This window comes from Dendrobates tinctorius, unplaced genomic scaffold (genome assembly GCF_039654945.1).
Source record: "Dendrobates tinctorius isolate UK_male_01 unplaced genomic scaffold, ASM3965494v1 ptg000257l, whole genome shotgun sequence".
Lineage (NCBI taxonomy): Eukaryota > Metazoa > Chordata > Amphibia > Anura > Dendrobatidae > Dendrobates > Dendrobates tinctorius.
The window spans coordinates 7,364,660-7,380,233 of NW_027361924.1; the positions used below are offsets into that span (position 1 = coordinate 7,364,660).

Sequence of the window (15,574 nt, forward strand, 5' to 3'; positions counted from 1 at the left end):
GGTGTGTACTGTGCCCAACAGTGACCCGACCACAGCTGTGTATACTGGTCGTGTGTAGTCAGGTGTGTACTGCGCCCAACAGTGACCCGACCACAGGTGTGTATACTGGTCGTGTGTAGTCAGGTGTGTACTGCGCCCAGCAGTGACCCGACCACAGCTGTGTATACTGGTCGTGTGTAGTCAGGTGTGTACTGCGCCCAACAGTGACCCGACCACAGCTGTGTATACTGGTCGTGTGTAGTCAGGTGTGTACTGCGCCCAACAGTGACCCGACCACAGCTGTGTATACTGGTCGTGTGTAGTCAGGTGTGTACTGCGCCCAACAGTGACCCGACCACAGCTGTGTATACTGGTCGTGTGTAGTCAGGTGTGTACTGTGCCCAACAGTGACCCGACCACAGCTGTGTATACTGGTCGTGTGCAGTCAGGTGTATACTGCGCCCAAGAATGACCCGACCACAGCTGTGTATACTGGTTGTGTGTAGTCAGGTGTGTACTGCGCCCAACAGTGACCGACCACAGCTGTGTATACTGGTCGTGTGTAGTCAGGTAAGTGCCGACCACAGAGGGCAGAACCGGAGCCGACCCGACCACAGCTGTGTGTACTGGTCGTGTGTAGTCAGGTGTGTACTGCGCCCAACAGTGACCCGACCACAGGTGTGTATACTGGTTGTGTGTAGTCAGGTGTGTACTGCGCCCAACAGTGACCCGACCACAGCTGTGTATACTGGTCGTGTGCAGTCAGGTGTATACTGCGCCCAAGAATGACCCGACCACAGCTGTGTATACTGGTTGTGTGTAGTCAGGTGTGTTCTGCGCCCAACAGTGACCCGACCACAGCTGTGTATACTGGTCGTGTGTAGTCAGGTGTATACTGCGCTCAACAATGAAAATGTAACAAGAAAGAGAAGACATGGAAGGACGGAGACGTTACTGATCTGTGAATGAGGAAAGCTTGGAAACAAAATGTTCACAGCATCTGGATTTCTTCAGTCTGGAGTCTGAGCCTCGTGCAGAAATCCCGGCACCTCCAGCCTCGGCTGCTGTCATTAATTGTGTCTGAGGAAGGTTCTGCTGCCAAATGTACAAATCATCAAGATCCGCTGCTGGCAGCTCCTATGTAGTCACTGAATAATGACATCCCCAATATGCTTGATGGAGACAAGTCCGGAGACGCTGTATCCATGATCCCGGGAGTAGAACCGGTGTGACGTTTCATTCATTAGAGTCAATTCCTGTACTTGGCCACATGTTCTTATTAGAGTCTCTTCCTGTCATTGTCCACGTGGTCTCCTCATTAGGGTCTCTTCCTGTCATTGCCCACGTGGTCTCCTCATTAGGGTCTCTTCCTGTCATTGCCCACGTGGTCTCCTCATTAGGGTCTCTTCCTGTCATTGCCCATGTAGTCTCCTCATTAGGATCTCTTCCTGTCATTGCCCACGTGGTCTCCTCATTAGGGTCTCTTCCTGTCATTGCCCACGTGGTCTCATTAGGGTCTCTTCCTGTCATTGCCCACGTGGTCTCCTCATTAGGGTCTCTTCCTGTCATTGCCCACAAGGTCTCCTCATTAGGATCTCTTCCTGTCATTGCCCACAAGGTCTCCTCATTAGGATCTCTTCCTGTCACTGCCCACATGGTCTCCTCATTAGGATCTCTTCCTGTCACTGCCCACGTAGTCTCCTCTTTAGAGTCTCTTCCAGTCATTGCCCACGTGGTCTCCTCATTAGGGTCTCTTCCTGTCATTGCCCACAAGGTCTCCTCATTAGGGTCTCTTCCTGTCATTGCCCACGTGGTCGCCTCATTAGGGTCTCTTCCTGTCATTGCCCACGTGGTCTCCTCATTAGGGTCTCTTCCTGTCATTGCCCACGTAGTCTCCTCATTAGGATCTCTTCCTGTCATTGCCCACAAGGTCTCCTCATTAGGATCTCTTCCTGTCACTGCCCACATGGTCTCCTCATTAGGATCTCTTCCTGTCACTGCCCACGTAGTCTCCTCATTAGAGTCTCTTCTAGTCATTGCCCACAAGGTCTCCTCATTAGAGTCTTTTCCTGTCACTGCCCACGTGGTCTCCTCATTAGGATCTCTTCCTGTCATTGCCCACAAGGTCTCCTCATTAGGATCTCTTCCTGTCATTGCCCACATGGTCTCCTCATTAGGATCTCTTCCTGTCATTGCCCACATGGTCTCCTCATTAGGATCTCTTCCTGTCACTGCCCACAAGGTCTCCTCATTAGGGTCTCTTCCTGTCATTGCCCACATGGTCTCCTCATTAGGATCTCTTCCTGTCATTGCCCACATGGTCTCCTCATTAGGATCTCTTCCTGTCACTGCCCACGTGGTCTCCTCATTAGGATCTCTTCCTGTCATTGCCCACATGGTCTCCTCATTAGGATCTCTTCCTGTCACTGCCCACAAGGTCTCCTCATTAGGGTCTCTTCCTGTCATTGCCCACATGGTCTCCTCATTAGGATCTCTTCCTGTCATTGCCCACATGGTCTCCTCATTAGGATCTCTTCCTGTCACTGCCCACGTGGTCTCCTCATTAGGATCTCTTCCTGTCATTGCCCACGTGGTCTCCTCATTAGGATCTCTTCCTGTCATTGCCCACAAGGTCTCCTCATTAGGATCTCTTCCTGTCATTGCCCACATGGTCTCCTCATTAGGATCTCTTCCTGTCATTGCCCACATGGTCTCCTCATTAGGATCTCTTCCTGTCACTGCCCACGTGGTCTCCTCATTAGGATCTCTTCCTGTCATTGCCCACATGGTCTCCTCATTAGGATCTCTTCCTGTCACTGCCCACGTGGTCTCCTCATTAGGGTCTCTTCCTGTCACTGCCCACGTGGTCTCCTCAATAGGGTCTCTTCCTGTCATTTGCCACGTGGTCTCAGACCAACACATTCCATGGTAACATCAGGACACATCGCTGCAGAGGATAGACCTCCATTCCAGCATCCATTGAGCAGCACCATAAAGAGGCCATCATGAGGGAATGGCACACCAGTCCTACTCCCGGGATTATAGTGTGGGGGGCATAATGTGCGGTAGCCGGACCCTTTTAGTCTCCATTCCAAGTGCACACAGATTTGGTGTTGGAACCAGTTGGACGGCCATTTCTCCAAAGTGTTTCAAAAAATATTTTTTCAGCACAACATTCCCAGGCCGCATCTTGCTCATATTGCTGTGAGCTGCCTGTGCGGCCTGAACCTGCTGCCGTGACTGCAGCGCCTCCGGACTTGTCTCCCACCGAGGACGTCATTGCACAGAGAGCTGCCAGCAGTGGATCCTGATGATTTGTGCACCCAAAATGGGAGGACGTTCCCCACAAAAGCATTAATATCCATCCTGGGATTTCCATCATTCCACACAGTGAATGTATGTAATGTAATAGTGAGCGCAGCTCTGGAGGATAATGCAGGAGTACTTAATGATCTGTATAATGTGTCATTTTGACGTTTCTTATATTTCAGTTTGAGAAGGCAAAGACCACCTACCTCCTGGCCTGCAGACGCTCGCCCACCTGCCTCACCTGGCTGGGTGTCGGTGTCGCTTGTTACAGGGTGAGGCTTTACATGTGATATATGGCCACAATTACTGATTGGAAACAGTCAGCGGCCGGTCAGCGACTGCAGAGCTCCTGGCAGTGCTACGGCCGTACGTCTGATGCTGGTCATTGCCTTCACAGCTGGAGGAGCTGCAGGAAGCGGAGGACGCCCTCTCCGAAGCCAATGCCCTAAACAACAGCAACGCGGAGGTGTGGGGCTACCTGACCCTCGTCTGCCTGAAGGTGAGAGACAACGTGGGGTTAAAGGAGGACTCCACCCGGAAAGTGGGGAAGGAATCCAGTAATGTCTAGGGATTATGTTGGGTTTGTAGCAAGAGCCCCCAATACTCAGATGGGGGCTGTGACCTGAGCATGGAGACATTTCTCTTATTGATTTGTGGTTTCTCGTAGACGGGACGACAACTGGAGGCCGAGCAGGCGTACAAGTACACGAGGAAGGTGAGTGCCCGGGTACAGCGCCACCATCTATGGAGGTGACAAGCAACCGACCTGGGGGAAATGATGCCCACAATCTGGAAATGTAAAAACGGGCATAACTCAGTGTACCCAGCGCCCGCCTCATCCAAGCGCACACCTCCCCTCTATTACTGAGCGCTGCTCCTGGACCAGCGCAGGGATGGGAAGCGGGGGCAGTATGAGCCTGCGCTGGAATGCACAGTGTGGGGACAATGTGGGCCAGTGCAGGGAAGGGCAGCGTGGTCGTGTGTGTCTGAACAGGGATGGGCAGCATGGGCCTGAATGTTGATGAGTAGCATGGGCCAGCGCGGGGATGGGCAGCGTGGGCCTGCACGGGGATGGGCAGCGTGGGCAGGCAACGGTTATACATTGGACTCTGAATTCTCTTCTCTCTCGTACAGTTAAATGTCCAGGACCAGACACTGATGACAGAGATCCAGCAGCTCCAGGAGGAGGTTGGCTTCGGAGACCCGTCCTTCTGATGACAGCCCTAAAGCAGGGAATACTGGGGGCCTCCACCTGCTGATGACACCTGAAACCCCCGGAGCAGGGAATACTGGGGGCCTCCACCTGCTGGCGACACCCGAGACCCCCGGAGCAGGGAATACTGGGGGCCTCCACCTGCTGATGACACCTGAGACCCCCGGAGCAGGGAATACTGGGGGCCTCCACCTGCTGGCGACACCTGAGACCCCCGGAGCAGGGAATACTGGGGGCCTCCACCTGCTGATGACACCTGAGACCCCTGGAGCAGGGAATACTGGGGGCCTCCACCTGCTGATGACACCTGAGACCCCTGAGCAGGGAATACTGGGGGCCTCCACCTGCTGAGGACACCTGAGACTCCCGGAGCAGGGAATACTGGGGGCCTCCACCTCCTGATGACACCTGAGACCCCCGGAGCAGGGAATACTGGGGGCCTCCACCTCCTGATGACACCTGAGACCCCCGGAGCAGGGAATACTGGGGGCCTCCACCTCCTGATGACACCTGAGACCCCCGGAGCAGGGAATACTTGGGGCCTCCACCTGCTGATGACACCTGAGACCCCCGGAGCAGGGAATACTGGGGGCCTCCACCTGCTGATGACACCTGAGACCCCCGGAGCAGGGAATACTGGGGGCCTCCACCTGCTGAGGACACCTGAGACTCCCCGAGCAGGGAATACTGGGGGCCTCCACCTGCTGATGACACCTGAGACCCCCGGAGCAGGGAATACTGGGGGCCTCCACCTGCTGATGACACCTGAGACCCCCGGAGCAGGGAATACTGGGGGCCTCCATCTGCTGATGACACCTGAGACTCCCCGAGCAGGGAATACTGGGGGCCTCCACCTGCTGATGACACCTGAGACCCCCGGAGCAGGGAATACTGGGGGCCTCCACCTGCTGATGACACCTGAGACCCCCGGAGAGGGGAATATTGGGGTCTGGACCAGTTGAGATAATCAGAGCAGGAAATCCTGGGGCTGGGCTGTACTTCTTGTATGAATAAAGCTGATTAGTCATGAAATTAAACTTTCCTGTTTTTCTTTAAAATTATCCTGCAGTGTAAAGCATAGGGTCATTTATAAGAGCAGCCTCCGGACGCGGTGATGCTGGGACCTTTGACATTTTTGCAAGGAGGCCGAGGCACGTGACTGTAGACTGTACTACGGTACAGACGTGAGCGGTTGCCTGGCAACACTAGACGTCGCCAGTGACGCCATCAGTCTGCGCCCGGTCTCCAGGGGGCGGGGCGATGCTATGGAGCCGTCGCTAGGGAAGCGCGGGGACGTCACTGGAGTGTAGACAGTTGGCCACGGCGGGAGGATTAAGCTGCAGCCTGGAGCCATGTCTGGAGGTGCGGGGATTCTGGGGGCCGCATCCCGTATGCGGGGGTCGTGTCCTATATGCGGGGGTCTTGTCCTGCGCTCAGGGGTCCCGGTCCCGTGCTCAGGGGTCTTGGGGGTGGTGTCCTACTCTCAGGGGTCCTGGGGGTCTTGTCCCGTGCTCAGGGGTCCCGGGGGTCTTGTCCCACGCTCAGAAGTTTCGGGGTTGGCGTCAAGCTCTCAGTGGTTCTGGGGGTCTTATCCCGTGCTCAGGGGTCCCAGGGGTGGTGTCCCATCCTCAGGGGTCCCGGGGGTGGTGTCCCGCGCTCAGGGGTCCCGGGGGTGGTGTCCCGCGCTCATGGGTCCCGGGGGTGGTGTCCCATCCTCAGGGGTCCCGGGGGTGGTGTCCCATCCTCAGGGGTCCCGGGGGTGGTGTCCCATCCTCAGGGGTCCCGGGGGTGGTGTCCCATCCTCAGGGGTCCCGGGGGTGGTGTCCCGCGCTCAGGGGTCCCGGGGGTGGTGTCCCGCGCTCAGGGGTCCCGGGGGTGGTGTCCCGCGCTCAGGGGTCCCGGGGGTGGTGTCCCGCGCTCAGGGGTCCCGGGGGTGGTGTCCCGCGCTCAGGGGTCCCGTGGTGGTGTCCCGCGCTCAGGGGTCCCGGGGGTCTTGTCCCGCGCTCAGGGGTCCCGGGGGATTGATTGTGTGTAATATAGAGGTCACATAGAATGCGGGGGGCACTCGTGACGTGTATGTGGGGGGCTCATGTGTCCTCGTTTCCCCTGCACAGTTTGGCAGCACCCGTATGTGAACGTTTTCAAGCACGTGCAGCTGGACGAGTGGAAGCGGTCGAGCCGGGAGGGCGATGTCACTGCCGTCATGGTAACCGCCTCCAAGTTATTTTCCATGCTGTTCTAGTATTGGGGGGACGTATGTCAGGGGCCGCCGCTCATCGTCATGGACCCCGCGCCCCTCATTGATGAGCATGATTCCAGCTGTTCCTTCCTATGGCCTCCTGCTGATTCACCCCGTCACCTTCCTGCCGCAGGACAGAGGCCTGAAGTGCACCGTGTACAAGATCCGGGGGGCCGTCCCCGCAGGGAACTACATCCAGGTCCCCAAGACCAGTTCCCAGAGTCTGGGGCTGAGCGGACGCCACCTCTACCTCCTGTTCAGGCCGATCCCCGGGAACCATTTTGTGGTGCATGTAGACGTAAGCGCTGAGGTGAGAATGGAGCGGGCGGATGTCATACAGAGGGATCTGGGAAAGCTGGGTCATATTCACTACACCTGATTCTGGGAAAGCTGGGTCATATTCACTACTCCTGATTCTGGGAAAGCTGGGTCATAGCCACTACACCTGATTCTGGGAAAGCTGGGTCATAGCCACTACGCCTGATTCTGGGAAAGCTGGGTCATAGCCACTACACCTGATTCTGGGAAAGCTGGGTCATATTCACTACACCTGATTCTGCGAAAGCTGGGTCATATTCACTACACCTGATTCTGGGAAAGCTGGGTCTTATTCACTACACCTGATTCTGCGAAAGCTGGGTCATATTTACCAGGGCTGTGGAGTCGGTAAGCCAAACCTGCGACTCCGACTCCTCAATTTCCTTTACACCGACTCCGACTCCGACATATATTGCTTATATTTAAGTTTAAAATTTATTGTAGTACAATGTGAACATCAGACATTTAATCATTTCTATGATACAATAATCAAGATATTTAGATAGAACATAATATCTATTTATTTGAATACAACTTTAGAACACACAAAACTGCAGTAAATTGGTAATACACTGTATAATATCGATTACATATATACAGTACAGACAAAGTTTGGACACACCTCATTCAAAGAGTTTTCTTTATTTTCATGACTATGAAAATTGTAGATTCACTCTGAAGGCATCAAAACTATGAATTACCACATGTGGAATTATATAATTAACAAAAAAGTGTGAAACAACTGAAAATATGTCTTATATTCTAGGTTCTTCAAAGTAGCCACCTTTTGCTTTGATTACTGCTTTGCACACTCTTGACATTCTCTTGATGAGCTTCAAGAGGTAGCCACCGGAAATGGTTTTCCAACAGTCTTGGAGTTCCCAGAGATTGTTAGCACTTGTTGGCCCTTTTGCCTTCACTCTGCGGTCCAGCTCACCCAAACCATCTAGATTGGGTTCAGGTCTGGTGACTGTGGAGGCCAGGTCATCTTGCGTAGCACCCCATCACTCTCCTTCTTGGTCAAATAACCCTTACACAGCCTGGAGGTGTTTGGGGTCATTGTCCTGTTGAAAAATGATGGTCCAACTAAACGCAAACCGGATGGAATAGCATGCCGCTGCAAGATGCTGTGGTAGCCATGCTGGTTCAGTATGCCTTCAATTTTGAATAAATCCCCAACAGTGTCACCAGTAAAGCACCCCCACACCATCACATCTCCTCCTCCATGCTTCACGGTGTTAACCAGGCATGTAGAGTCCATCCGTTCACCTCCCACAAAGACACGGTGGTTGGAACCAAAGATCTCAAATTTGGACTCATCAGACCAAAGCACAGATTTCCACTGGTCTAATGTCCATTCCTTGTGTTTTTTAGCCCAAACAAGTCTCTTCTGCTTGTTGCCTGTCCTTAGCAGTGGTTTCCTAGCAGCTATTTTACCATGAAGGCCTGCTGCACAAAGTCTCCTCTTAGCAGTTGTTGTAGAGATGTGTCTGCTGCTAGAACTCTGTGTGGCATTGACCTGGTCTCTAATCTGAGCTGCTGTTAACCTGCGATTTCTGAGGCTGGTGACTCGGATGAACTTATCCTCCGCAGCAGAGGTGACTCTTGGGGTTCCTTTCCTGGGGCGGTCCTCATGTGAGCCAGTTTCTTTGTAGCGCTTGATGGTTTTTGCCACTGCACTTGGGGACACTTTCAAAGTTTTCCCAATTTTTTGGACTGACTGACCTTCATTTCTTAAAGTAATGATGGCCACTCGTTTTTCTTTACTCAGCTGCTTTTTTCTTGCCATAATACAAATTCTAACAGTCTATTCAGTAGGACTATCAGCTGTGTATCCACCAGACTTCTGCACAACACAACTGATGGTCCCAACCCCATTTATAAGGCAAGAGATCCCACTTATTAAACCTGACAGGGCACACCTGTGAAGTGAAAACCATTTCCGGTGACTACCTCTTGAAGCTCATCAAGAGAATGCCAAGAGTGTGCAAAGCAGTAATCAAAGCAAAAGGTGGCTACTTTGAAGAACCTACAATATAAGACATACAGTATTTTCAGTTGTTTCACACTTTTTTGTTAATTACATAATTCCACATATATACATTCCAGCACTCCATATCAGAGCTCCGATATGTGGGTCTAATAAACTCACTATCACTTGAAAACTAACTATGGAGTGCTGCCTCTATTTGGAATGATTATTGGATACTGTGGCTGATACTGGACTATTTGCCTGGGGGCCGTGCACCCGAAGCCAAGTACTGTGCTGTTTCTTCTTTTTTTTCTAGCTATATATACCGGGTGAGTCATAAAGGACGGACGTTTTTAAACTAATCATAAGATCGTTAAATATAAAGGACGGATGTATTTGAAGTGGCTATAACTCACCACCAGGTGGAGGTAGAGATGTTTGTGAGGCGAAAGCATTGTTTTTATTGTAGTTTCAGTTTAAGCTATGGTGCCGTGGACGATAGAACATCGCGTTTTTGCGTACGACAGTTTTGTCAAGAATAATGAGTGTATCACAGCCGTTCAGCGTGAGTTTCGGCGTCATTTCAATATTCACAGAAATCAAGCTGTTCCCGCTCGTAACACTATCCTACGTTGGGTTGAAGCACTCCGTACACGAGGTACACTAATGAACAAACGACCACCGGGGGCTCCACGAACGGCACGTACCCCTGAAAATGTGGAACGCGTCAGGCAAGCCATGCTGCGTAGTCCGAGTCGATCTGCTCGGAAACATTCTTTAGAACTTGCCCTCAGTAATCGTACAGTAAGGCGTATTTTGCATTTAGACCTGCATTTCCACCCCTATAAATTGGCCATTGTGCAACAGTTGGAGCGCGGGGATTACGCAGCGCGACTGAAGTTCGCACATGAGATGGAAGCAATTATTGAGCAAAACGACAACCTTATTTTATTCATGAGTGATGAAGCTCATTTCCATGTCAATGGCATGGTTAATCAGCAGAACTGCCGTTATTGGGCCTATGAAAATCCGAAAGAATTACATGAACGACCGCTGCACAGCCCTAAGGTAACGGGGTGGTGCGCTATGGGCAAATATGGCGTGATCGGTCCGTACTTTTTCGAAGGCGATAATGGCAATACTGTTACCGTGAACTCACAACGTTATATCGCCATGATAAATAACTTCTTTGTTCCCGAGTTACGACGGCAACATATCCCCATCTCTAGTGTGTGGTTTCAACAAGATGGGGCAACGGCCCACACAGCCGGAGCAACAATGAACGTTCTTCGCCCTCTCTTCCCTGGTCGCATCATTTCCAGGTTTGGCGATATTAATTGGCCTCCTAGGTCCCCAGACCTGTCCATGTGCGATTATTACTTATGGGGTCACCTCAAATCACGTGTCTACAAGCTTAAGCCTCGATCATTACAAGAACTGAAGGAAGCTATTCGAGTGGAAGTTGCCCAAATCGACAGAGTTGTGTTGGAACGTGTTGATGCCAACTTCCAAGAACGCCTTTGGAAATGCATCACTGATAATGGCCACCACATGGCAAATGTTGTTTTCCACACTTGAATTTGTCAAATGCTATTAGTATACGTAACCAAATCTGTGAATACATTTATATTTAATAAATATTTAACGATTTTATGATTAGTTTAAAAACGTCCATCCTTTATGACTCACCCGGTATATATATCACTATGACTTATCTCAGCTACGACAAAGCCTAGATCCCCAGGCTACATTCACACCATGGGCGTAGCCAGGATCAAACCGGGGGGGGGGGGGGCAGAACCTCATACTGCACACCCCTACACTTGAAAATAAAGCCTGCACCTTAAGAAGATGTGGTGATGAATGCAGGCTATTTATTCCAACTATCTATTGATGTTGATGTGTTACTGAACATCCTTTTGGGCAGCTATGAGGTGTACCTGACTGGTGTTTAAAAAAAAAAAGGAGTGTTAGTCTGTGTGCTATCTGGCTTTCATTCTTTTTGGTACAGATATGATATGGATAGACAGATATGGATATATAGATAGAGCAGACTTCTAATCTGCTTTTGCTATTGAAAACATTATCTATGAGCTCAAAAACCTTTCAGGTGATGCGGTTTTTTAAAAAGCTGATCTGCTTTTGCAGCTGAAAAACGTATCCTCAAAAAACACAGCAAAAACGCTGTGTGTGAATGTAGCCTTAGATCAGGAATAGAATAGTCATTTATAGGACGTTTCATAACTTTCCCAAATTCCTATGAAAAAATATTCCGCACATTCTGCATTGAATAACTGTACCCAATTTATTATATATTTTAGGAGTCGGTCCATTTTATACCAACTCCACAAAAATGAGCTCAACCTCCACAGCTCTGATATCCACTACACCTGATTCTGGGATAGCTGGGTTACATCCGCTGTCTCCTGATTCTAGGGAAGCTGGGTCATATTCACTACACCTGATTCTGGGAAAGCTGGGTCATATTCACTACACCTGATTCTGGGAAAGCTGGGTCGTATCCACAACACCTGATTCTGGGAAAGCTGGGTCGTATCCACAACACCTGATTCTGGGAAAGCTGGGTCGTATCCACAACACCTGATTCTGGGAAAGCTGGGTCGTATCCACAACACCTGATCCTGGGAAAGCTGGTTCGTATCCACTACACCTGATTCTGGGAAAGCTGGGTCGTATCCACTACACCTGATTCTGGGAAAGCTGGGTTGTATCCACAACACCTGATTCTGGGAAACCTGGGTCATAGCCACTACACCTGATTCTGGGAAAGCTCGGTTACGTCCTTATGAATGGCACTCGTCACATCTTTCTCTTCCAGGACGGTCAGACCATTCGGATCTCCTTCTCCAACCTCTTTAAGCAGTTTAAGTCCACGGCCACGTGGCTGCAGTTCCCTTTTGTGTGTGGAGCAGTGAAAGGTTCAGTGTATGACAGCACGGCGCAGAGCGCCCGCCACGGTGAGCGCACAGATCCTGTGTGGCCATGAACGTTCCTGGTCAGTGGGCATCACCCCCCCCTCTCATCTCCCCTCCAGATCTGGTGGGTCCGGCCCCCTCAGGCTCCCGGTGGACGTGTCTGTTGCTGGACCTGCGCTATATCCTATCCATGTACTTGAGTCGGAGGTACAGCCACTTGCGGAGCGTGAAGCTCTGCTCCAACTTACTGGTGAAGAACCTGGTGACGAGCGATCTGCTGTTCAACCCCGGTAAGCAGCTTAACCCCTTCACGACATGTGACGTATATTTATGATCTAATCAGCCGTCATTTGCCTTTAATAGCCGCGGGTGGGACGCACATCACTCCGGCCGCCCATCTGCGTCCCTGCCACGTGATCGCGAGGCGCCGATGGGTTGTCATGACAGCCAGGGATTTTCAGAAGACCCCCGTGCCTGTCACTTTGGATCTCCTATGAACGCTGGCCCGCGGCCGACGTTCATAGAAGGTCGTGATCTCTGCAGCACACGGCAGGGAAGGAGCTTTTTTCATAAAAATGTCGGATTTTTTTTCCACCATTCAAGTAAAACTGAGCCTATAAATGTTTATCTGCGAACTCGTGGTTACACGGTTGCCCCTGGAAATGAGTGATAAAACGGTGCGAGTGATTCCCACACTGCACCAACATGGCAACTTAAAGGGTCACTCCATTCCGGCTCTCTCTCCAGAGGTGACCTACAACGAGGCGCGGCAGTCGAAGGCTTTACCGAATGGTTTCGCCCCGATGCCCCGGGAGATGGCGTTTCCGGTTCCTAAAGGGGAGAAATGGCGAGACCTGTACGACTTCATCAGGTGAGTCCACGCCAGTCTTATAGCCACGAGATTCACCTTTCAGATACATTTGGGCTCCGGCTGTAAAGCGAGATCCTGTGCTGATGTGGCCGGGAGGGCACTAGAGAAGAAGCTCCCGGCGTTCAGAGAGGTACGCCGTGTCACCATGTGTCTGTGGAGGTAACGTAACAACCATCACCAAGCCTCTGACGACATCCGACAGGTTATAGGTTTCCCACTGAGCGCCGGCTGCCAATCATCATACTTCATGAAGGAAAATTATTTTTCTTCCAGATTTCCTTCTGATGCTTCCAAGTTACCCTACGATTCCATTCAAAAGGGACAGATGCCGTCCTCTACCCCAGGTGAGAAGCTCCTGTGATTGCCCCACAGTTCTCATCATGTGAGCGAACGATTCAGGCCGTTACATCCTGTATTATACTCCAGAGCTGCACTCACTATTCTGCTGGTGCAGTCACTGTGTACATACATTACTGATCCTGAGTTACATCCTGTATTATACCCCAGAGCTGCACTCACTATTCTGCTGGTGCAGTCACTGTGTACATACATTACATTACTGATCCTGAGTTACCTCCTGTATTATACTCCAGAGCTGCACTCACTATTCTGCTGGTGCAGTCACTGTGTACATACATTACATTACTGATCCTGAGTTACATCCTGTATTATACTCCAGAGCTGCACTCACTATTCTGCTGGTGCAGTCACTGTGTACATACATTACTGATCCTGAGTTACATCCTGTATTATACTCCAGAGCTGCACTCACTATTCTGCTGGTGCAATCACTGTGTACATACTGTGAGAATCATGTGGGAATAGTGGATGAGGGCAGGTATATCTCGCCCAGATTCCTTTCCTATGTGGCCTAGTCTGGTCAGTATCGCACCTGCTTACTAATGGATAATGGGAGGTGGATATAAAAGGATGCCAGGTGGTTGTGTGAGTGTCTCAGCCTGGGAACACAGAGAGTCTGTCTGTGTGAGAGACACACGTGAGTGTTTTATCACATTGTGGTGGAGAATGCGGGCATCACGTTGCAAGCATGAGCATGGAGGACGTGGTGAAAGCGCTGGTACAGTCCACCGCCGTCCAGCAAGAAGCTAATCGGGTGATGATGGCCCAGCTGAAGGAGTTGGTGGACATGACAGCTACCGATCGTTCGCTCCTCCAGCAGGTGGCGCAGGCGCAGCGCCTGGCAAGCCTACAGGAGGGTAACCTGGAAGCCGAGTCGAGAGTGATTCACGTGAGTCGGTACTGGCAGAAGATGACGACCGAAGATGACGTCGAGGCATACCTGACCACGTTTGAACGGACGGCGGTGCGAGAAAAATGGCCGAAGGCATGATGGGCCGGCCTGATTGCCCCGTTTCTTTCAGGTGAGGCCCAAAAGACTTATTATGACTTGGAACCTGAAGCCGCGCAGGACTTTGACAAATTGAAAGCCGAGATCTTGGCCCGGCTGGGAGTGACGACCGCTGTCCGTGCACAGAGAGTGCATCAATGGACTTATCAGCCGGATAAACCACCGCGGTCACAGATGTTCGACCTGATCCACGTGACGAAGAAGTGGCTACAACCCGAGGTGCTGACAGCGCCAGAGATAATCCAGAGAGTCGTCATGGACAAGTACCTGAGAGCTCTACCGCCAGCCCTGAGGAAGTGGGTAAGCCATGGAAATCCGACGACGGCAGATCAACTGGTGGATCTGGTTGAACGCTACTCCGTGGCGGAAGGACTCCGAGACGACGCTACCCCACCTCGTTCTTCATCATCTCCACGGGGAACCGGTAAGACTGTTCCAGGGAGTAGGGGAGATGGAAAAATCCCTAAGACAGTGGGGGAGGAAAACGGGACTGCCCGCACTGCGAGGCCGAGAGTAACGAACTATGGTCTAAGCAAGGGGCCCGTTAGGTGTTTCCGCTGCCAAGAGATGGGACATATTGCTGCGAACTGTCCGGTCACTACTGAACCCATGCAGTGCGACGTCACAGACGCTAAAAACCGCATGTCTATGGTTGCACGGGTAGTGAGTGTGAATGCCGGTCAAAAGGATGTGGAAAAACACTTGTGTGATTTAACTGTTGATGGCAAAAATGTGGTGGCATTGTTAGACTTGGGAAGTGTGGTGACTCTGGTGAAGGCCAGTCTGGTGTCAGCCCCGACTGGACCATCAGACAAATTTTCTGTAACGTGTGTGCATGGAGACACCTGTTCGTACCTCACCGCGGTCATATGCATTACTACTTCCTATGGGTCTGTGCAACATAAAGTGGGACTCGTCCCGGCATTATTGCATGATGTTATCCTGGGCCGGGATTTTCCCCACTTCTGGCAATTGTGGGAGAATCAGTTGATGCCCTCGGGTAATAGTGTACATGATTCTTCTCCCAGGGAGCGTGTGGGTCCCGAACCCCTGGAAGAGGTCTCCCCGGAAGACTCTGGGGAAGAGTCTACGGGAAATGACCTGCAGTTCCCGTTTTCAGTCATGGCGGGTGATACGGAGGAGACCAGGGAAGAGGAGGAGGCCGACAGCCGTCCACCTCCCCGTTTGCCGGATTTAGAAGTTCAGAAAGAGGACTTCCAAAGCGAGCAAATAAGGGATCCTACCCTTTCTCAGGCTAGAACAAATGTAAAAGTGATAAATGGGGTACCCGTACAACCTGGCTCTAGGCTGGCATATCCTTACATGGTTCTGGAGAATGATTTACTCTATCAGAGAAAAAGGGGGAAG

At 51.5% G+C, this 15,574-nt stretch overlaps 3 protein-coding genes across 8 annotated transcripts in view; 2 read left to right on the forward strand and 1 right to left on the reverse strand.

Moving 5' to 3' along the window:
• Nucleotides 1-3,769, reverse strand: part of MSS51 (MSS51 mitochondrial translational activator) — a 117,261-nt gene extending 113,492 nt beyond the window's left edge. Inside the window, exon 1 of the mRNA XM_073558595.1 lies at nucleotides 3,495-3,769. The gene's annotated coding sequence lies outside the window, so the exon portion shown is untranslated. The remainder of the gene's footprint in view (nucleotides 1-3,494) is intronic.
• The window catches only part of CFAP70 (cilia and flagella associated protein 70), a 43,450-nt gene extending 37,912 nt beyond the window's left edge, over nucleotides 1-5,538 (forward strand). For all 5 annotated transcript variants that reach the window (XM_073558589.1, XM_073558593.1, XM_073558591.1 and 2 more), the window contains 4 exons: nucleotides 3,471-3,560; nucleotides 3,686-3,787; nucleotides 3,956-4,003; nucleotides 4,423-5,538. In XM_073558589.1, coding sequence (XP_073414690.1) covers nucleotides 3,471-3,560; nucleotides 3,686-3,787; nucleotides 3,956-4,003; nucleotides 4,423-4,503 — 321 coding nt within the window. In that variant the 3' untranslated portion in view covers nucleotides 4,504-5,538. The remainder of the gene's footprint in view (nucleotides 1-3,470; nucleotides 3,561-3,685; nucleotides 3,788-3,955; nucleotides 4,004-4,422) is intronic.
• A 172-nt stretch (nucleotides 5,539-5,710) lies between these two features.
• The window catches only part of WDR90 (WD repeat domain 90), a 34,806-nt gene continuing 24,942 nt past the window's right edge, over nucleotides 5,711-15,574 (forward strand). For both annotated transcript variants that reach the window (XM_073558587.1, XM_073558588.1), the window contains exons 1-7: nucleotides 5,711-5,863; nucleotides 6,616-6,707; nucleotides 6,874-7,050; nucleotides 11,870-12,008; nucleotides 12,086-12,256; nucleotides 12,714-12,837; nucleotides 13,111-13,181. In XM_073558587.1, coding sequence (XP_073414688.1) covers nucleotides 5,854-5,863; nucleotides 6,616-6,707; nucleotides 6,874-7,050; nucleotides 11,870-12,008; nucleotides 12,086-12,256; nucleotides 12,714-12,837; nucleotides 13,111-13,181 — 784 coding nt within the window. In that variant the 5' untranslated portion in view covers nucleotides 5,711-5,853. The remainder of the gene's footprint in view (nucleotides 5,864-6,615; nucleotides 6,708-6,873; nucleotides 7,051-11,869; nucleotides 12,009-12,085; nucleotides 12,257-12,713; nucleotides 12,838-13,110; nucleotides 13,182-15,574) is intronic.